The 22032-nt window shown below is 50.4% G+C and overlaps 1 protein-coding gene across 1 annotated transcript; it reads left to right on the top strand.

The window, feature by feature from the left end:
* Positions 1 to 12870: 12870 nt before the first annotated feature.
* Positions 12871 to 16350, top strand: SIX1 (SIX homeobox 1). Its single transcript, XM_068148951.1, has 2 exons — positions 12871 to 13682; positions 14694 to 16350. Exons 1-2 carry the CDS (start codon positions 13123 to 13125, stop codon positions 14980 to 14982), a joined length of 849 nt encoding a protein of 282 aa, XP_068005052.1. The 5' UTR covers positions 12871 to 13122; the 3' UTR covers positions 14983 to 16350.
* The last annotated feature ends 5682 nt before the right edge of the window (positions 16351 to 22032 follow it).

Genomic DNA, 22032 nt, shown 5'->3' on the forward strand with positions numbered 1-22032 from the left:
TTCCTTCCTGTGGCAGGTGGGGGTTGGAGCTAGAGGTTCTTTAAAGTCCTTTCCAATCCAACCCATTCTGTGATTCTATGAACATGGGAATTGTTCTTCCCCCAGAAATCCTTGCAGGTGAGGGAGAGGGGAAACAAATCTACTCTAAATCACTAAAAGGAACAAGATTGAGTTCCATTTACAATAGCCCACAGCAGGACAAAGCCTCTACTCACCTCCTTGCCAAGGGATCCCTGCTCCTTGTATGAGTGTGCTGGCTGTGCAATCCCTGTTATCCAGTTCTCTCTTCCCAGGATTGAGCCAGACACTGAAGTTCTTTCACTAAGGTCAATAAAAAGGCTCAGCCTGCAGTACTCTGCCAGTTCCAGCACAGGTCCCACTACTTTTCCCATGTATTTTTTTTTTCTACCAGAGGGTTACATTAATGAATAGCACAAAGGATTTGGGGATCCTCTGTTTTTTTCCTGTAGCTGAACTGCATCCACTCTCCATACAACTCTGTATGGATATTTCTCTCATCACTGTAGAATCTTTTTTGAAAGCATCACTGTCTCCTGATTTCTCCTAAAATGGTTCTAAATCATTGATTATCTGAATAATTCCTACTGGTTTGCATGAATGTTAGCTCAGGAATTGTTTGTAATTCCTAATTCCTCAGTGTTGTGGAAGAAATGTTTTTTAAGTGTTACCCTCACTCAAGAAGTTCTCCCCAAGTTCTCTTTTACAAGAGGTTCTCACTTGTTATCTGTGTAAAGCCACTTAAATGACTGATTTGTTTTAGTCCTTTAATCTCTATGTAAAGGTGCCTGTTGTGAGATATTAAAATACCACATAGAAGGAAAAAAAATAAAGAAGGTTGAAAAAAAAATAATGAAGGTTAAAAAAAAAAAAAAAAAAAAAGGAGGAATATTTAGAGAAAGCCAACCAGCCAAATACAATATGTGGCCAGACAGAATCAGAAGCACTGGGTGCAGTGCAGACCCAAGAGGCATCAGACAAACCCCCCCAACCACAATGGTAGCTGTTCACCAGCAAAAAGAATGTAAAGAATAAAATGGAGGAAAGATGCTTTCCCTTCCTCCTTCACCTTCCCCTCAAAAGACCATACAACATGGATGATGCCTCTGGTGCATGCAAATGTGCCACCTCTGGAAGAGTAAATAAGGACTTACTAGCTGGTAAATTCTGCCTTCAGTGTCATGCATTTCTGACTCTGTGTGGGCAGACCTCATGAAAAGTGGTGCTTAAACTGTAAGTCAGAGCAAAGGAACTCCTCACCTCAGCTCTCAGGACATGTGCTGAGCTCCTTTGTTAACTGAATGTAGGTTCTATCACCTTTGTAGCAGAGCATCATGTGCTGATGACTGGAGACCTTGTTCTGATGTCCAGCTCATGTGTGCTCACAGCCAGACATGCTCATCTATCCTGTGCCCTTTTTGTCCTTCATCTTAAATAGCTCTTTCTTCTCAGACATGTTTAAAGGGGACAGTCATTTTCATCCCTCTCACTTCTGCCTGTACTGGTACTACCACACTAATCAAGCTCTACCAGAGGCTGGCTTGCAAACAGTTCCTTGTTCTGTTGTCAAATCCTGTATTGCATCCCACTGTGAGCTGAGATGTAGCATACATGTAGCATAGACAGGACAACAGGAAAAAAAATTCTTCACTGAAAGGGTTGTTAAACATTGCAACAGGCTGCCCAGGGAATTTGAAAGTTGAGTCAGCATTCCTGGAAATATTTAAAAGATATGTAGATGTAGCACTTAGGGACATGTTCAGGGGTGAACTTGGCAGCATTAAGTTAATAGTTGGACTCAAGAATCTTAAAGATCTTTTTCAACCTCTACGATTCTACAATTCTATAGTTCTATACTCTGGAAGAGACCCTCTGGTACTGCAGGCCCCCTGCTACCTTAGTTGCTCATAAGCCAGCTACTCCCTGTTGCTCACAGGAAAACTCCATTCACCATCTGCCAGGAGGGCATGGCCTAAAGGTGAACTTATCTCACAGCTGCTCTTCAAGCCGTGCCCAGGGACAGACTCATGAGCTCCCACTGCCTGTGCTGGGGCAGTGTTGGGGCTTACTGCCCCTGCCTGTCCCCGGGCTGGAGGCTGCTGCCTTGTGTGGTCTTAGCAGAAGTAGCAATGTGTCCCCTCCATGGTTATCGCAAGAGTACAACCTCCTGTACTAATACATTCTGCAGCAGCTGCAGATTTCATCTGCAATGTCAGGTTACAAACGCAGTTGCAAGATTTACTTCTTATGCCTTTTCTATGGGAGAACAATGATATTTTGGAAGGATAAGATGGACAGGCAAAAGAAATCACTTCTTAAAACTCAGGAAGGCTAGTGGTGGGGTTAAAAGCCTGGATCACAAAGAGTTTTGCAGCCTGGGTCAACCCAGTATTTGGTTTCAGAAATTCAGGGTTAATTTTCTGCTGCAAAGTTTGGCACTGATTTCTGAAACTTATTGCAGCATCTACTGCTTCCATCCAGAACTCGACAGGAAGGTGCAGTGGTGCTTTGTGGTCCAGAGGCACAGCTTCTGGGACAGGGTACAGCCTCTGGAAGGGGTTACAGCTTCTGGGAAGTAGAAATTTCACAGGGAATATCATCATTGCCTGGTGTAGGTGTGCTCTGGTGCTAGTGACAGATAGGGGAATACTACAGTATCCCTCATGCCAGCTCTTCAAACCCCTTTTTCACCTATCTAGAGCATAAGCTTTCTGTCATGGAACAGCCTCTCCTCTGGCTGCAGTGCTGAGCTGCACAGCACTCCATCTTTAGCAGTGTCACAGTGATAAAACTTGCTTTCGATTAATTTTAATACTGGCTCCTGTGTAAAGGACCACAAGTGCTGGCCCTTGGTAACTACTTGCATAAACACAAGTGAGCTGCCAACACACTCCTCAAATGCAGGCTGCAGCTCTAGCAGTCATGTTGAGGTTTGCGTGCTCAGGATGCTGTTACAGGGGTGCCAGCAGTGGCCATGACCACATTGGTTTTGAAGCATGGGGATGCTTTGACAGGTAATCATGTATATAATAATAACAAGAGCCCAAATGTCATCCTCATACTCATCCAAGCAGCTTCTCCAGGCACCCATGTGTTTCATTTAGTAATAATTATAAGCTTCTATTATCATAACCTTAACCTCATGAAGTGTAACCCTAAATAGGCTCACATTTCTTAGGGAGTGAGTAGAATCTCTGAGAAGCTCTCAGAATTGAAGGGACTTCACTTGGTATAAAAGATCTGAAGAAAAGAGAAAGGAACTAAAATACAGATGATAGATTAGACACTGTGATCTGATCCACTTGAGGCACAAAGAACATCAAACAGAACCAAAATTCAAATGCGATGAAACCAAGAGACAGCGAACCTGTGTAATTGGCCTACAAGATTCACTGACACAAAGTATCATGAAAGCCCAGGGCCTGTCACTGAAAGTGTGGAAATCCATACATGTATACACCTACTCACACACACTGAGGGATATATGCCTGTACCTGTGGTCTCTCAGGTCTGGAAAGGACTTGACAACACCATTCAGTCTTTTCCACAGCTCTAAGCCAGGATCAGATACATGTTGGTATTTCTGACAGATGTTTGTCTAGACTTGTTTTTAACAGTGAATCTCCCCAGGAAATTAATTCCAATGCTTCCTTTTCTCCTTCAGCTCCATACACACATGCAGACACATTTATTTATCTCAGAAGGTGAGCAGAGCAGTCTCTGATGACTTGTACATCAAAAGGCTTGTTATCTCTTTTCTCATGACAAGGTCTTTATTGAAAATAATGTACAAGCCCAAAAAGATCCCAACCTGACCTGAGATGAGAGGCTTATCTTGAGGGACATGAAGATGGGGTAGGGAGGACAAGTAGGAAAGCAGGGGAAATTCATTCCTTTCCTTATTAACCCATCAGATTTGGCCTGCTGATAGAAGAGAGACTAACTTTTGAATACTCTGTTTTTAGATGTAAACACTAAGTTCCTCTGATTTTTGTAAAATAAATAAACTTTCAGCTTCCTCAGCAGCCACCTCAGAAAAGAAACTGTCCTATCAAATTTAATTAAGGCAAAAGAGGGAATGGGGAATGAGGTATGAGGCTGCGCAGCTGGAATATGCAAATGTCAGGATGGAGGGTAGCACTTTTCCAGCCATCCTGGATATCTATTACCTCCACTTTCGGACTGACAATGCACCAAATGTTTCATTGCCTGGGGCCTTACAAAGCTGGCTGGCTTTTTTAACTGAAAGCACTAATGTAGAAGGGCATTTGGGAATTAATTATTTAACATGGTTCTCATTGGTAGAAAGCTTCCACCCCTCCTGCCTCTCAGCTACTGTTATACATATGTTGCTTTCTTCAGACTACGCTGATTAGACAGCAGTGGAAAATTATGGCTAATCCTGTTCCCTCTTGCAATGAACTTCATTTAAATCAACAGGTTTGCACTCAGGAACTAAGGGCAAAAATCAGCCCCATGCTAAGAAAACATCATTTGCGACAAAAACCAAGGACATATCTCAGCATCTCTGTCTCTGAAAAGAAGCCATCTCATACTTCCAATCTTTGACAGGCAATGCAAAACTGTTCCTATTTAAAAGTTAAAATCCATGCAAATAACCCTATCAGTAGAAAATCAGGAGTTCCCTTTAATGGGGCTATTTGGATGCCTCACTGGAGCAGGCAGAAAGGTGTATCCTGAATCCACGTGGTGTGTTGGTTCAGCTCCAGGTTCTCCAGGATTCTATACATAAGCAACTATTTCATTTAGAGCCTTTTTAGTCATGACCTGCATAGAAGAAAATCTCTGTACCACAGCTGTATACCAGAAACTCCTATCCAAGTTACTTTGAGAAGCTTAAGAGTCAGGCCCCATGTATTTGAAAAACAAAGTTTGCAAAATAAGATTCTGCAGTGGGGCTTGGATGGGGCATAAACTTTATTCTGTCAGCCATCATATATGAGAAAATTATAACTTCTTCCCCACAGTCACCACCTCCAGAATCATGCCAGATGAAGCTTTGACAGGATCCTACCAAAATTCAATGTCATGAATTACACCAGGAATTAATGTAATATCTTGTGTATTTCCAAACACAAAATTGATTGGGTTTGCCTTTCTTCAACTGTACAGATGTGCTTTTCTAAGATCCAGTGGCACAAAACCTGAAATACCCCAGCAAGGTCCAGGAGCAAGAATTTTTAATCACCGTGGAAGCATGACACTTTTGAAGGTCTATGAAATCATATACTTAGGTCTGAGAAGGGTAAACCTATCCGTCTGGACAGATCTGCTGATAAACAGAGACAACACATTTTCTCCTGGAAAGCTGCACTAATACATTGTCTGAAAAAAAAGAATCCATCATGTGAGGCAGGTTTATGCTGGGAAAGGAATGGAGAGGAAAAACAATTCTCAAAGAGATGTTCTGTAAGGGAAAAGGAAAGGCAGCATGAAAATTGTTCCCTTCGTTTGGGAAGCAGTAAGGCAGACTGGCTGAGCATCTCTCAGGGCCAGACAGAATGAGGCTGGCGACGATGGAGGCATATGGAGACCCACCCAGGGTGCAGACAGAGTGGAGGACCCCCAGACCTTGGCTTACGCAAGGTGACCTTTCCCCTCTCTAAAATTTCAAAGCTGTCGTTGCCGGCGCTGAACAGACTGTGTGCCATATGTAACATGACCTCAGCTCTGCTCTGCCAAGCCACTGATGGCATCACTAATGAGAGGTGAAAGGTCCCTTTCTTGCAGCTCACTCAGAAACCCACTGAGGCAATGGGTATGGGATGGGCCCCCCTACTCCTTATCCCTGCAGGCAGGCAGGCACCTACCTGCTGCCCCACTATAGGGCCCTTCCAAAATCACACATGCCCCTACCCAAGGGGTTGATGGTGCCTCTTCCCTTGGCCCAAATGCAACTGGCACAGTTCCCCAGTGCCTGTATGCAAAGTACAGAGGTAAAGAGAGTCTGTATGTAAATCCTGTACCCAGTCCCCACTGCTGCCCTATCAACCACCCCAATTCAGCCACTGCTCTCCTCTTTTCTTTTTTTTAAATGAAAAATAGGGGTCTTGGGGAGGGTTGGGTTTTGGTGGTCTTTTGTTTGTTTGTTTGTTTGTTTGTGTGTTTTTTTTTTCCCCCCCCAGAGTTCAGCACACCTCTGCCCCAGCCATTATGTAAGGAAGGGATATAGGGGACTTGTTTGCACCCCACCACAGAGCACCCAACTTCCTGCCTTGGACACTCTGGGGAAGCCCATATATGTGCAGATGGGTGTCACTAATGTGGGTGGGTGGTACACACGTGAGTAGGGTGTGGATGCATGTGTGTGGGAGCATTCATGTGTCTTGGAGTGTGTATACACAAGCATAGTCCACACATGAATGGGGGCGCATGTGGGGATGTATGTCCACACACGCAGGTATGTGCACAGGGGGGTAGCATGTGCACACAGGTGTGCAGACAGAGATGTGTGTTCACACATGAGGGACTGTGCACCTGAGTGTCTGTGGAGTGGGTGTGTCATTCATAGGTGAGTGTGCACACTCATGACTGAAGGGGTGACTGTGGGTGGGGGGTATCCATGGTTGCAATGTCAGCACACAGATATGTGCACGCATTGGCGGTGGCTGCACACAAATGCGTGTGCAAGGAGTGACTGGGGGCATATCAGAGAGTGTGTGCACTGGTGGGTGTATGCATGGTGTGGATGTATGGTGTGCATGGTGTGGATGCAGGAAGGAGCTGCGTTTCCCAGGGAGCTCCTGTTGTCCGTCCCCCCGCGGCTCCCAGCTGCGAGCGCCGTGCAGGCTTCCGCGGCCAGCCCCTCCGCGCCTGCGTTACGTCCCGCGGGGGCTGCGCGGTGCCCTGCGGCCGGCTCCCGCAGTGCCAGGGGGGTTCCGGAGAAGTGGATCCCCAAGGAGTTCGACCCCGGAGGGATTCCTGGGGTCGACTAGACTTCGCCAGCCGCGCTGGAGCCGGTACCGCGGGCGCAGAGGAGGAGAGAACATTGGCCCCTCGACGCAGCCGCGCCCGGGAGTACCGCGAGGGGAGGGTCTCCGTGGTTCGTTTCGGTTTTGGGAATGACTCATTTATGGCAAAATGTGGCACCGCTGAGGTACAGCGAGGAGCCACCCACCCACGCAGTACATCTATCCCTCCAGCGGCAAGCCTCCTGCCTCCCCGCGTAGGGCCAAACGCCTCGGGAGAAGAGACTGCCTTTAACCCGCGCTATTTTCCTGCTGGCGATTAATTTTCATGTCGCACCGCGGTGAGGAGAAATTAAAATTCGTTTTAAACATGTATCTCTTTCCCATCCCCCAGCTTAATTTCTTAGGAGGGCAGGCAAAGCTGCCCACGCGTGCTGGGTTGCGCTGGGGGATATTCAAGTGGCAGGAGCAGCCAGGGGAGTGTTTTTCTCCCATTGAGGAACCTCAGCTTGAGGGGAAGCAGCGATCGATCCCGCAGCAGCCCAGCGCCCGGTTCATCCGTAGCCTCATTCGAGCAACATTATCTTATTTAAATAAAATTAAAAAAAAAAAAAAAAAAAAGAAAAAAAAAAAAAAGACAGAAATGTCAATTCTGATCGTCTCGTCTTACGGCAAATGCCATTATGCTGAGAAATGGGAGGAAAACAATGCCGCGAAAATGCTAATCGCCTCGTAAATAACGCGCTGCTGCTGCTGCACGGTCCCTGCGCGCCTGTGGAAGGTCTCCCACTGCCTCAGTGTAGGGCTCCCCGCCTCCAGAGCCCGACGTGCGGGTGCTGCGGAACCACCCGGCAGCACTGGATGTTTCGTGGCGGAGTAAGAGGCTGGGGATAGGGTGAAGAATCCTCCCTTTTTGCGTGGGGAGATTGCAACTTCTGGGGGGAGCGGCACGCTCCGGAGGTGTGCGGGTCCCCGGGGGCCGTATCACGCACACGGACGTGGCCACGGGGGAGATGCAGCGTAGCCGGTGCGGTCTGAAAAGCAAGACGGCAGCCGCCGTGCAGAAAAGGAGTTAAACCCCGACGTTGTCCTTTGATTTAGGAAACGGCTCATCCAATTCAGTTCCAGATTATTCAGGGGCAGGCTGCCTCGCTCGCTCCCTCTCTCCCCACACCAGCCCAAACATCTTGAAGTAATCAGCAGCTGAGAACGGAGACGTCCCCCTGGCATCTCAGGTTAAAGAAGGAGGTCCAGGAAAATGTGGTAGAGCCATTACAAGAAACCTGAGATGCATTCATCAGAGACTCCAATTGCCATCGCATTAGGATTGATTAGAGACCAGCAGTACCGTAATGACCCGGAAAGAGGGGCATACGGGGATTATTAATATCAGACTCCTTAAAAAAAAAAAAAAAAAAAAAAAAAAAAAAAAAAGGGGAGGGGGGGAAATATCGCAGGGCTGCTGCTCGTATGCAGACTTACCTGGGAGCACAGGCACGGTGAGCCGCATAGGAGGCAATTTATCTGACTTCTGGGGAAGAAAAAGCAAACATGGAAACTCCCCCTACCTCTGGACCCCCTGAATTTGCCCACCCCATGCACGGCTCACACCGAAACTTCCCAGGGCCGCGGCCCTGGGGCAGCGGCTCGCAGGGAGCCGGCCTGCTGTCGGCTTCACCCACCCAGGCCAAAGTTTGTCCCCTGGCCGGCGACAGCAAGGACAAGTTAAGGAGCCTCCAAGGAGGAGCAAGGAGACCTCAGTGGCTCGTCTCCTTCTCAGTTCCCTGCGCCAAAACAAATCAGCCCCTCCTGGTCTCGGTTTAAATGTAGCTCACTGGATAATTAACTCCATCTTTCCAGCCCTGCTTTAACTGTTTATTTAGTGTCACCCCGTATTACCATCACTAGCACTTTCCTCTGAACAGGAGGAGCTGGAGGGTTTCACCTCCCAAAAGGAAATTCTTCGTAGCTTAAAAGAATCAGCATCTTGGAGGTACATTAGCGAACAGGAAAGGGGAGAGGTAGGGAGTGTGTGTGGGGGAGGCCCGCAGTAAAAGCAGGAGAAAATAAGGGTGTGTGGGGGGGACAGGGACAGAAGGACGTATCAGCCTTTGGAGAAGAAAAGAAAAGAAAAGAAAAGAAAAGAAAAGAAAAGAAAAGAAAAGAAAAGAAAAGAAAAGAAAAGAAAAGAAAAGAAAAGAAAAGAAAAGAAAAGAAAAGAAAAGAAAAGAAAAGAAAAGAAAAGAAAAGAAAAGAAAAGAAAAGAAAAGAAAAGAAAAGAAAAGAAAAGAAAAGAAAAGAAAAGAAAAGAAAAGAAAAGAAAAGAAAAGAAAAGAAAAGAAAAGAAAAGAAAAGAAAAGAAAAAAGAAAAGAAAAGAAGAACCAAACAAACGCGTGATCACCTCTAATCCTTTGAAAAATGTCCCCGTAAGTGAACAAGAAAGAGTCCTTTGTGCCCTGGGGATCGCCACGCCGGGAAGGCCTGATCCTGATTCTGGTCCCGATCCCAATCCTGCCCCTCGCCCCACCGCCCCGTCCCGTCCCTCCGCCGGCAGTCCGGGGCTGGCCTGACCCCGCTTGATGTGGGGGCAGCCGGTCCTCGGGGAGGGGGTGTACCGGACGGGGCAGGGACCTGGGGCGAGGAGGAGGGGTGTGAGGGACCGGGCAGGGATACGGCCCTCGCCCCACGGACACTGGATTTGTTTTTACAGGTGTCTGGAGGGTAATTTACTAACAAGTAATTAAAGGTTGCGCCGGTTTGCGAGGCGCGTCGGGCCAAAGGCTCCTGCAAGAGAAAGAGCGATGCATGCGGAGGGGGGTTTGCTCTTCCGCATTAAAACCCAGAATAATAAAGGAAGGAGAAAAGAGGGAAAGCAAGCAAACACAAATCCTGTATTGTGCAGGAATAAGCTGGCTGTCTCCCCTGCGCCTGGCATTCGGCAGGGAAGGCAGCGCGGATCCGGTATCACGTTGCAGATCCTCACTGGAGATAACGAAATGCGATCTATTTTTCAGAACAGCAAGTGGATGGGAAAGGAGCCCTCCACAACACAAACCTCATTGACTTAATGGGTCGGTTTTGAATTTCGCCTTCGAAAGGTTCGGAAAGCGGCAGCGTTGTGTTACCTTCCCGACGGCTCCCAGCCTCCAGACCCGGTTATCACCGCGCCGAGGCGGGGGTCCGGAAAAAAATAAATGCGGATGGTTTTATTTGTCGCGCTATTTGTTTCCTCCAGACCCTCACACTTAAAGAAAACTAAAATCACATTTTTATTCGGTTGGGAAAGAATTTTATTTCTAAGGTCGGAGGGGAGATGGAAGTCGTGTTTGGGTGATTTATTTCACTTTGGTTTTGCTTTCTGAAGAAACGGAGGAAAACCCCGCAGACCCTTGTTTAGGATTCACCCTCATCCCCTCCTTGCGCTGTATAACTCTGCATCGAATAAATAAGCGAATAAATTAATTTCCAGCACAAACAGAGCCGGTCGGTGCCCTGGCGAGTGGGGCGAGGCGCGGAGGCCCCCGCGACGGTGCACCGGCGGCTTTCCCTCTGCGGATGCGGAGGTGTCAGGCCCTGGTAGCGGGGTGAACCCCGCGGAGTTCTGCCCGGAGCGAGCCTGCCGGGATGCTCCTTTTCTGCCGAAAAATAAACCACAGAGGAGCGGCCGGCTGCAGCTCCGCGCCGTTCCGTCGTTATTTAGTTATTCGGTTATTTGCATCTGCCTTGGTTTAGTTTTATTTTTGGAGCGGCTCGAAACCATTTTTTTTTCTGGGCGATTTTCAAAGACTAAATGGGATAGGGTGGTTCGGGAATTATTTTACCACGTTCACTGATATGAAGTGAAAGATTCGCAAAATTTTAAGAAAACCAGCCCGGGCAATAATTAACGTTGATGCTGAGGGGTTCTGGTCTACAGTGTGTAACTGCTAGGTGGACCCCAGCTAATCTGTCTCCAAATTGTGTAGATTTTGGTGACACGGAAGAATAAAGTCTCTCTCGGAAATCGCGGGACAGGATAGGCTCAATCCTTACCCGTCCCTGTCAGCTCCGCGCCGGGATAATTTGCTTATTCTCAGCAAGAGCAGTATTTGTTTTGGTCGGCCTTTCGAAGGAAAGAAAAACAAGGAGGAGAAATGTGAGGGCAAGATAAAACCGCTCTCGTTCAAATGGCAAAGAACTTCCCCAGCCCCGTGTTGCATTTCTCTCCTCCTAATACTGAAAGGTATATGCCCTTAGGTGCGTGCTTTTCCTTCACTGAGCACCTTTATTAGAGACAACACTAAATAAAAAAAAAAGAATATCTATCTAAAGGAGGGATGGAGAGCCCGTCCCCAGGCTGGGTAGGGCATTGCTCCTCCAGGACGCGGCCGCGGGCTGCTCCGAGCCCAGGCGTTATAATTCTGCGCACTTGCTCCAGACTTTAGGGTATTAGTTGATTTTAGAGCCGAGTTTAAGGCTCCGTTCCGGTCCCTGCACAGCTGCCTTGTCAATAAGGATCTGTTCCAAGCAGACATTCCTTCTGGGAGGACATTGCAGCTCTTTAAGACTTCATCTGCAACATCATAAGTACTAAAATAAAATGGCAAGGGAAAATTACCAGACACATGGTCATGGGATACAGGAGCGCCCTGACTCCAGCACATATAGTAAAGTCACTGTACAGACTGGGTGGCAGGGGCTTAATTTAAACAGCCCCGAGACGCGAAGTACATGGCGAAAAAAAAAAAAAAAAATACAAGAAACAACAACAACAAAATCCCAAACCCCGACCAGCAGTCCGGATTTAGGAAAGTATCGGGACCGGCCTTTCCCATCTCGTACAGCGGGCAGGGAGCGGGCAACGCCGGCGGCCCCGGACTCGAAGCCCTTCGCCTCTTCCACAGAGGGGCTGCTCCGAATGCGGAGGTTTAAAGTCAAATAAATCCGAATGTCTTCAGTGAAGACAAACTAGTTTTAAAGAGACCCGCGATGGTTATTAGCACCCGCGGAGAGAACTCGTTCTGGAATCAAAAGCGTTCTGGAGTGTGCTTAAAATACTGTTTTCGACTTATCTAATCATAGATAAATAGAGACATAAAGACACGTTATTCCCACCGCTCTCTGGCCTTATCTCATCGCATTGTCCTCATCTTCCAGCCCGTTCTTGCTACTGACAATAGATTATCTTTCCTTAGAGATCCTAATTGTTTTCTAATTTCTTTCTTTTTATTTTCTTTCTTTCTTTCTTTCTTTCTTCCTTTTTTTTTTTAATCGTTGCTTTTGAGCAAACTGTGCAAATGAAGATTAAGCTAATTAAAGCCTGGCCGGTCAGTTTTGCTGCCTGCAGCCTACACGGCTTCCTCAGGGGCTCCCCTCAGCCTACCGAGGACACCCCCCTAGGCTAAGCGGGGAGCAGAGAGGCCACAGGGAGGGAGCGGAGGGGGCGCAGGGCCCCGTGTATTATTTATCTATTCACTAAAGCATTATTTATTCATCCCCAGCATTAAGGTAATTAAATACGTGCTGACTTGGCAGGGCAGTTTGGAGGGGGCGGGAGGCAGGAGTTTGGGGGGGAAAAGAGTGGAAGAAAGACAAAGTCTGCCGGGAGAGGCTTCCCCAGGGATGCGACGGGGGGTGGGGGGCGGCTGGGCTACCCCGCTACCAGGGCCGCACACGCGCAGGCGAGACAGCCGAGGCCGGGGCCGAGTTCCCGCTGTCAGGCTCCGCCCGCCCATGCCGGGCTGGGTTGGGCTGGGCTGGGCCGGGCAGGGCAGGGCTGGGTCCATCTGGGCCGGGCTCTTCAGGATTGTGTTGGGCTGAGCCCTCTTGGGCTGAGCCCTCCTGGGCTGGGCCGGGCTGGGCTGGGCTGGGCTCGCCGAGGCGGGGGCCGAGCCGCGGGCGCCCAATCAGCGCGGCGCGGGGGCTCGGGCGCTTTAAGCGCGGCGGCGGAGGAGCAGGGACAAAGTCCCCCCCGGCTCCGCGACCAGCATCCCCGCTCGACCGATCGATCGCCCCGGCTGCTGCCGCGCTTCCCCGTTTTGGAGCAGGGACCGGGGCCGGGACCGGCCCCAGCACTGGAACTGGGCCCGGGCCCGGCGGGTGGCTTTCCCCTGCCCCTCTGCCGCCGCGCTCCCGCGGGGTGTCCACTGCCGCCGTCTTCTCCTCTTGCCGCCGCCGCTGCCGTTGCGCTCGGCCATGTCGATGCTGCCGTCGTTTGGCTTCACGCAGGAGCAGGTCGCCTGCGTCTGCGAGGTGCTGCAGCAAGGGGGGAACCTGGAGAGGTTGGGCCGGTTCCTCTGGTCGCTGCCGGCCTGCGACCACCTGCACAAGAACGAGAGCGTCCTTAAGGCCAAGGCCGTGGTGGCCTTTCACCGCGGCAACTTCCGCGAGCTCTACAAGATCCTGGAGAGCCACCAGTTCTCCCCCCACAACCACCCCAAGCTGCAGCAACTCTGGCTGAAGGCTCACTACGTAGAAGCCGAAAAACTAAGGGGCAGACCTTTGGGCGCCGTCGGCAAATACCGCGTCCGCCGAAAATTCCCTTTGCCCCGCACCATCTGGGACGGCGAGGAAACCAGTTACTGCTTCAAGGAGAAATCCCGGGGCGTGCTACGGGAATGGTACGCCCACAACCCCTACCCGTCCCCCCGGGAGAAGCGGGAGCTGGCGGAAGCCACCGGGCTCACCACCACCCAGGTCAGCAACTGGTTCAAGAACCGGAGGCAGAGAGACCGAGCGGCGGAGGCGAAGGAAAGGTACTTACCACCCCACCCTACCCCACATCCCCTACAATTCCTCTTTTTTCTTCCCGCGGACATGGACCGGGAATCCCGGGAGCGCAGCTAGCACCCGCCGGTGGATGCGTAGGGAACAGCGAAAATACTTCTCTTGCTCCAAATCCTCCCCCCCCCCGCCCCTAAACCGCGTTACGTTTTGCCCAAGTGAGTTTTCCAGACGAGATTCACCAGACCCCACTCCCCGTCGCCCCACCGCCACCTGCCCGGGGTGCTGTGGGGAACGACGAGCCCCTCACCGACCTCTCCAGGCCTCTTGGCCGCCTTTTGTTTGCTGCCCTGAGTTAATCCGGGAACGATACGGTCTCGGAGCTTCCCGGGGAAGCGGCGGAGATGCTGGGTTGAGTATTGCTCAGAATCGGGAAGGGTAGCTGCGAATCTCGGAGGAGAAAGATGCAGCCCCGGGATGGAACAGGAATGAGAGAGAGACGCTGGGATGAGGGAGCGATGGCCCGGCCGAGCTACCGCTCCGCACCGAGGCCACCCCGGGCGGCGCCAACGGCAAAACAACCAGCCATGGAAAGGCATCGCCCTACGTTTTGTTTCCTCCAGCAACCTCTCTACCGAGCCTCCTAGAGAAAATTCCGCATCCTGCTTGTCTCCGGGCCGCGCTTTCATTTTACATTAAAAAGGGGGAAATCCCACTAAAAAATGTCCGACTTTTCTCCTCTTTACCTAAATTACTGGGCTGTGCGGACTACAGCTATTTATGGAGGGGGTAAAAAGAAAGGGGGACGATCCGTTGTGAAAATACTAGGGTGGTTTAGGTTTGTTTGGTTTTGTTTTTCCCGGTGAGAGGAATCTGCTCTCACGACAATATTAAACGCGATGATTTACTGGGAACATTTAAGCCTATCCCCGGCATCTCTCGCCTGCCCTAACATCCCCGTTGTGGGGTTATTTTTGTTTTCTTTTTTTTTTTTTCTCTTTTTTTTTTTTTTTTTTTTTTTTTAATTTTGTGCCTTTTCGCAGGGAGAACACGGAAAACAACAACGCGGCTACCAACAAACCGAACCAACTCTCGCCTCTGGATGGGAGCAAACCCCTCATGTCCAGCTCTGAGGAAGAATTTTCTCCTCCTCAAAGCCCGGATCAGAACTCGGTCCTGCTCTTGCAGGGAAATCTCAGCCATGCCAGGAGCTCCGGCTATTCTCTGAGCGGTTTAGCGACATCCCAGACCCCTCACAGCCTCCAAGGCCACCAGCTCCAGGACTCGCTGCTGGGACCCCTCACGTCCAGCCTGGTGGATTTGGGATCCTAAAGGCCCGCAGCAGCCGGCTGAAGGATCGGGAGAGGAGGTTCTGCTTGGGGACAGAGGCTCTGGGTTGTATATAGAGGACAGCACCCGGGTTTACAGCTCGTCCTGCCGATTCTTGATGGGACTCTCGGCTCCTTTGACACAACCCCCACATCGGCTACTGGTCCACTTTACCCCTCTCTCAGCGCCTCCTACTATCCACCATGATTTTTATTATATTTTTTTTTTCCACATAGCCAAATGCAGAGAGCAGCAGAAACCCACAACCCTTCGACTTCAAACGAGCTAAACGAGCTGGTTCCAAAGGGAATTACAAAAGAATTAAAAAAAAAAAAAAAAAAAAAGGGGGCGGGGGGGGGGGGGAGGCAAAACCCCAACTAAACCCAACCCCAGTTGGATCCGATTCCACTCTAACACACCCCAGTGTCGCAGGCGCGGAGAGGGCAGGGGCGGCCGGTGCATCCCTGCTGCTGCCCATCCAGGACCCGTGGAGCTGGGATGGAGGCGAGGGAAACGAACGGCTGTACTAAGCCCGGTGCTGGAGCGGGAGGAGGGCGGGAGGGTGATGATGTTACGTTTACATTTTTCATATTTAGCCTTACCAGAAAGATTTCGATGTAGTTTAAATTTAAAAAAAAAAAAAAAAAAAAAAAAAAAAGGAAAAAAAAAAAAAGGAAAGAATTGCAGTATTAGAGTTATACCAAGTGCCTGTGTCTTACCGCGGCTGTGCGAAGTGGTTACCGAGCGCGCTCCCATGGGCCCGAGACACCGGGTTCCTTCTCCTTGGTGGTGAAATGCAGCGATGTGACTCAAAATTAGAATAAGAATAACAATAATTTAAAAATTTGAGGGCTGTTTCCTTCTGAACGAGAGGTATTCGGCTTGTCCCCGCCAGCTCCACGTTGTCTTCTCCCGCCCGGCCCCGCTCACAGCCTTCCTCCTCTGGCTTGCAGAGAGCCCGCCGTCAACGCTGTCTCTGTCTCGAGTTATTTGTTACCAAAAATCGCATGTGCTTTCAGGTTTATTTTCTATTGTACCTAAGCAATCTAAATTAAACAACGCTGATGGCAGAATACCCAAGCTGTGCTTTATCTTTGCAGGGGCGATCCTTTGCCCCTCTGCCCACTATAAACCCCCACCGACGGGCTGCATTGGAGGCTTTACGGGAAAAGCCGATGCTTTCGTAACCGAGGAAAGAAGAAAGGAAAGAGGGCACCTCTCGGTGCAACCTCTTGCATGGGGTAGCCCCGTGGGAGCCGGGCGATCGGCCGGGAGGGAGCGGCTCGCCCCTATCCGCCTGCGCCGCCTGGGCCTCGCTGGTGCTGGGCCCCCTGTTAGCGTTTTGCATCATTAAATGCATGTTTATTTAAATCGCTGCCGTGTTTGTTCTCGGGGTCTTGGGCCATGGAGAAATGTCACCCTCTGCAGGAGGGTCTTGCCGGGCCGGAGCGCTCCGTGTCCCTCCTGTTCTCTCCTTGAACAGGCCCGCCTTGCCATTCCCAGCACCCGGGCATCCTCTAGAGTTCCCCGCGTACCATCAGCCCACGCTAAGACGGGGCAAGGGGGTCTGTGCCCTCCGTCGCCCTCCTTGGATCCGGATGCGAGGTAGACGGGGGCCTAGTGCCAGGGCTACAGGAGGTGGTTTAGTCCTGGCACCGGCCGTCCCCTTGAGGCTCGCAGCCGAGATCTAGTCAGGCTTCCTTCCCCTCTAACTCACCTCGACCCTCTGTGGGGCATGGCGGGAGCAGTGGCAGACCCCAGTCTAACGCGGCTCCTTGGGGGCAGAACGGAGGGTGCAAAACCTGCGCTTGGGAGAACAAACCACGCAGGCGGGTGTGCATCTGCCTGTCTGCACGCATCCAAGGCCGTGGGAAGGGCAAATCCCGACGTCAAAGCAGGAGCACGACGACCCTTCCATGAGCAGCGACCCTGACCTCAGCAGCCTGGCCGGAAAAGCACTTGGAGCCGGGTCCCACAAGGACCTTGGGTGATGGGACTGTCCGTGTCCCCCAGTCCAGCCTCACCATCTGCCCAACCCTGGGACCCTCATCACCATTCCAGAGGGATTCATCCAGCTCCCAGGTGATCTGCCATGAAGCAGCGCAGCATCTCTGTCAGAAAAGGGAGAGCCCCCAGGGAAAGGAGGAAGGATTTTAGGGTGAGCATCTGCTGGCTCTGCACCCCAAGGATAGATAAGCTCCAACTCTGCTTGTTTTCCAAACCATGGGCTGAGCGAAGAGGAAGGATAAGTATTGCCCAGGGCTCCAGCCCTGCGCGGATGGAAAGCCAAGCAGGGACTCGCAAACCGGGGCTTATTTTCAAAGCAAACAGCGCAGGCAGCAACAAGGCTGACTTTCAGCGGTAGGAGAAGGGAAGATCTGCCAAGGAGTGTGTCCCTTTCTCATATCCCCCATCCTCAGTGCAGACCTGTGGGTTGGGGCTGCTGTCAGACCCAAAGGCTGTTGAGCGGGATCGTGCAGCACAGTGTAAGCGCACCCCACCACCCCTGATCCCTGACAGCAATGCCCTACCTATGTCCCAACCATACATTTCTCTAATAGAGGAATGAAATCATCAGTAGGAGGATGGTGGCAAGGGAGGATGGTGGCAAGGAATGATGGAGGAATGCTGAGCCCCCACACCTCTCCCTGGAAATAACCCCCCAGAAGGGCAAGGGGCCAGTGGGCAGGTAGGGTCAGGGAGGACCTGGATCTGAGCCAGGTGCACGTTGCTGAGCTCTTCTTGAATAGGTTTGACCTCGCAGCAAGCTTTTCACAGCAATATCAGCCTGGGGAGGCAGCCCACGACCCTTTCTCACCTCACTCTGCTTTGTATTTCCATCAGGAGTTAATTTGCCCCCCACCCTGCTCTTGCTCACCCCCCAGGACAGATTTCACACTGTGTCCAGGTCAGCCAAAAAGGGGGAGGAAATGGAGAACAGCAGAATGATTAATTCTACCTGCTTTTCCCATGAGTGATCACCTGCTTTTGGGGTCATGAATAGCAGGTAGCTCTCTCCATCTCCAGCTCTGAGAGGCTCATTTGTTTGGTGACAGCTGAGTGACAAGACCTGAAACCGGAGCCCTCAACTTTGCCTGATGTGTGGATAAAACCCTGGATGTTCCCTCAAACATTTCAGGAAATGAAAGTTGTAACGCGATCCCTTGTGCGCCCACATCTCCCCCAGCAACACACAAAAGCTCAAAGGAACCTTCTCGGATTAAATTCAGCCTGAAGAGGATGGAAAGAAAATGGAGAGCAGGCTGAGAAAGCTGGAACTGGCAGGCTTTTCTTCAGCACTCATTGGAAATGTCTGTCCAAAGCAGGGATTTAGAAAGGTCACCTCCACTGTAAGCAACTCTTCCTCCAACAGAGCCAAATGGGCTTCTCCCCACCCTACTTCCATGTTAGGGGCAGCCAGAGAGGCAGGCGGGCATCTGTGTGTGTGTTATGCTTAGAATCTCTGAGCAGGAAATTCAGTATATAAAAACAAATGCCCAAGGAGAAAGGCAGTCCTGCTCCCTCCTCCTTATTTAATTTCCTGGGTCACGTTGAGCCAATGTTGTCCTATGTAAGAGCCATGCACCTACTTTATCCCTGCCCCACTCCACTTCCACACTGTCCCCCAACCTTGCAGAGGGGCAGGTATGACCCCACTCTCAGGCCCCACAGCCCTGAGCCCTGCTCCTCCATGGATGTCTGTGGTGATGAATGGATGTTTGCTTAGCTGATGTGTTCAAATGCAGCACTTCCAGGCCTGGCTCTCCAGACCCTGTGGATCCCTATCTGCTGTGCCAGGATCCTGGCTCTGTGATGTGCCTGGGAGACATTTGTGCTCCATATCTCTGCAAACTGGGTCTGCTCAGCTAGGCACCAGGGCTCCGCTTCAAGCACACAGGTTTGGAAATGATGGCAGTTGGGATGGGGCAGGGTGTGTGCTACAGGCAGAACTGGGCCAAGGTATCTGGCCCCCCTCCCTCCTTCCCTCCTGGGTAGATGGCTTTACTGAGCTGCCTGTCACTAGGTAGCCAGCTTCTGCTTGTACTGTTATCCAGCCTGAAGATAAAGTGCTATTTAACCGTTGTTTAACTATTATTGAAGTGCTTTAGACTCTGCAGAGCTGTAAAGAAAACAGCACATGCCTCCAGATAACTCTTCACCCCTGAGCTTCTCTCTCACTTCTGCTTTTCTCTGGAGAGCAGCTCACGGACACCGCATAGGCACAGGTGGAAGCCTCCCTGTCTGCCTACCCAGGATGCTTCACTGATGTTAATTTTGTATCTCAGGAAGAGCTCACTGTGGGGTGATGCTGCTTGGTGCTGGGTCTCTGTATATGCTGCTTCAAAGAAGAGGTTTTCCTCTGCCCCGTGCGCTTCAGATATCATTAACAGCAGCAAAAGTCATAAGGGTAGAGCAAACACAGTGCTTGGCTGGCCTGGCTGCATCAATCCATCTTCAGGGATGGGTTTTGCTGATCCTTCTCTGGCTGAAGTCATCAGGTTTTCTGAGGGCACCAGGTGCTGTGTGGGGAGAGCAGAGGTGGTAAAGGCCGGATCTGCAGGATCTTTGGTTTAGCTCAAGTGTGCAAAGTAACCTGAGACACCATCATCTTGCCCAACTGGATGAGGACACAATTTTAAATATGGAAGCAGAGGAAAATTTGCTTTAATCTTCAGGAAGAGAAAGCACATCACTAAGCTCCCCAGGGATTATCGGAGCTCACCCCAACAGAACCTGTCTGAAAAGAGGGCACTAGGCTGAACCCCCAACCCATGCCACCCCTTATTTCTTTCCATCTAGACTTGTCACCTAGTGCAGGAACATTTCCTTTCTCCCCATGGTTTCTATCATTTGCTCTCACCTTCCCAAACTTTAAAGAGCCATTGAACAATCTCCAAAGCATATAATTCTAATCCTAATAATGAGGTTTAAGAGGCAGATTTAGTTCAATACAATTTCCTGTTTTCACTAGTTCAGCACTTTTGGAAAGTGCCTCCATAGGCAGAGGAGCTCTTTTCCACCTCTACCTCAGCTTCTCATCCACAGTCTAGTTCTGCCAGGGATCAGAGTTACTTTGGTGCAGTGCCATAATTGCTCAGACTCCATGTAAAGATGTGATGGAAAAAGTATAGAAGATCTTCATGCCTGCATCTCAGGATGGAAGAAAGGCGGGAAACACATCTTTTTCCAGTTTAAGGATGGAAAAGCTTTTAAGCTAGGAACTGGAGCGTGTATCAGCCCTGTTCTACATGAGGGGAAACTGAGACCCAGGGAGATGACAGACCTGCTGAAGGTCAGAGCAAGGGCAGATGATGAAGTGGGGAGAGTGGCTGCTGCTTAGTGTGCCCATGTTGCCTCCCCTTATAGTACCCATAATAAGTTGCCGTGGCTTATCATTATGTAATACAATATCCCTAATAATACAAGACAAAACCAATTGACTAAAAAACAATGCCAAATGAGGACTGTGGCTAACACTCCCTGAAGAAATTGTCTCGTTTCTAAAATTCCAAGCAAATTAGAAACAATTGAAAAATGAAATCACATCTGCAAACCATCAGGAGTCTTCTCCTGAGCTCCAAAGGATGCTTGTTCCCCTCTGCCACTCCCACTGCCCAGTACAGGGTGGTTGGGTGTCATGGGGACTTGCAGCACTCACACATGTGGGCACAGGAAGGATTTTGCGGTGATGCCAGGGTATGGCCTTGGCACATGCTTTATTCAACAGAAAGGCTGCATCATGCTAGAGCAAACCAGAGGTGCAGTTAAAGAATTAAGATCTTTATGTCTAATATCCCAGAGCTGATGGGGAAGCAGGGAGAGAAAGAGTGCAAGAGGGAGGGAACACCGGCTTCAAAACTGCTGTTCCCTTCCTGGGAGCCCTCCTGGGCTGGGCAGAGCCTCTGGCATGAAGAAGTAACAGAACTTGCCCAAGTGCTTGGCCACAGGCTGCTTGGTCCCCCATAGCTAGAGGCTACCTTTTGACCATCTGGGCAGGGCTTTGCTTGTTTTTATCCTCTGTAGGAGCAGAACTGAAGTGAGCAGGAGCTGGGGACAGTGTGTGGGCTCAGCAGTGCTCAGCTACCAGGGACACTTCTGTGCTCTGATGTGGTGGCTTCCAGCCCTGTCAACACACAAGACCATTAGTGACTTGCAAATGAGCTGAGATGGGGAAGCCCTGGCCTGCTCCATGCTCCCCTGGATGTTCTGTGGCTGTTTGGGTGCACAGTGGGTGACAGCACATGGTGGTTTTATACTACTGGTGTGGTTCAGACTGGGACATGAATCCTGCTGTCCCTATGGTGGGAGGAGATGCTGAGACTTCAGCTTGGAGGAATCTCTTTTGTCAGAAGTGTCCTCAGCCAATGTCTCCAAAGGACCAGGAAGTGCTTGACAGGGAGGTGGGATGATTTCTTGGAAGGAAGAGCTCAGGTAAATGACACAGGGATGTTGTAGCTGTACTGTCCTCAGGAGACAATGCCTAAGGGACAGACACACTAAATGCAACATGTTGGCCAAAAATCTGGTGCCACCCTAGGCTGTACCAACTCCATCTATTACCTTTGTGTGTGGGATCTGCTTCTGAGGCCTCCAGGTCTGAAATTTAACTTAGATAAGATTCAAAGACCCCAGTGGGGGCAAGGGCAAATCAGGGCATGAGGAGGTGGAGCTCCAGACTCCTGTCTCTACTCTGCCTCTGAGCTTCCAGCCTATGAGCAGGGCCTGTGCTGGAGGAGATCTTCAGCAAAAGGAGTTTTGGAGCTTTGCTGTTGGCCTGCTCAACTGTCACCAGCCCATGGGAGCTTGGTCCCAGGGTGGCTGGGGACAACAGTTTGTCCAAAGCCTGTAACAGAAGGTGTGGTGATCACAGTGAGGATAGTCAGCCTCTGGTCACTCCCACTACTACACTCTGGCCTGTACCCACTCATGGTCAAATTGAAGTCTAAAAGGGAGATGTATGTTTTAGCAGGGAGGAGAATCAACACTCTGGAAAGCCTGTAATAATTTTCTGGGAGATGTTTAGCAGGCTTGAACTGGGTCTGTACCACACCA

Source organism: Melanerpes formicivorus, unplaced genomic scaffold (genome assembly GCF_026170545.1).
Source record: "Melanerpes formicivorus ecotype bairdi unplaced genomic scaffold, bMelFor1.0.p_v2 SCAF_17, whole genome shotgun sequence".
In the NCBI taxonomy this organism is placed as follows: Eukaryota; Metazoa; Chordata; class Aves; order Piciformes; family Picidae; genus Melanerpes; species Melanerpes formicivorus.

What these genes read in the sequence shown, in the direction of transcription:
- SIX1 (XM_068148951.1), top strand. Translation starts at nt 13,123, where the DNA reads ATGTCGATGCTGCCGTCGTTTGGCTTCACGCAGGAGCAGGTCGCCTGC. An exon ending in GCGGCGGAGGCGAAGGAAAG is followed by an intron (nt 13,683 to 14,693) that starts GTACTTACCACC and finishes GCCTTTTCGCAG; the next exon opens with GGAGAACACGGAAAACAACA.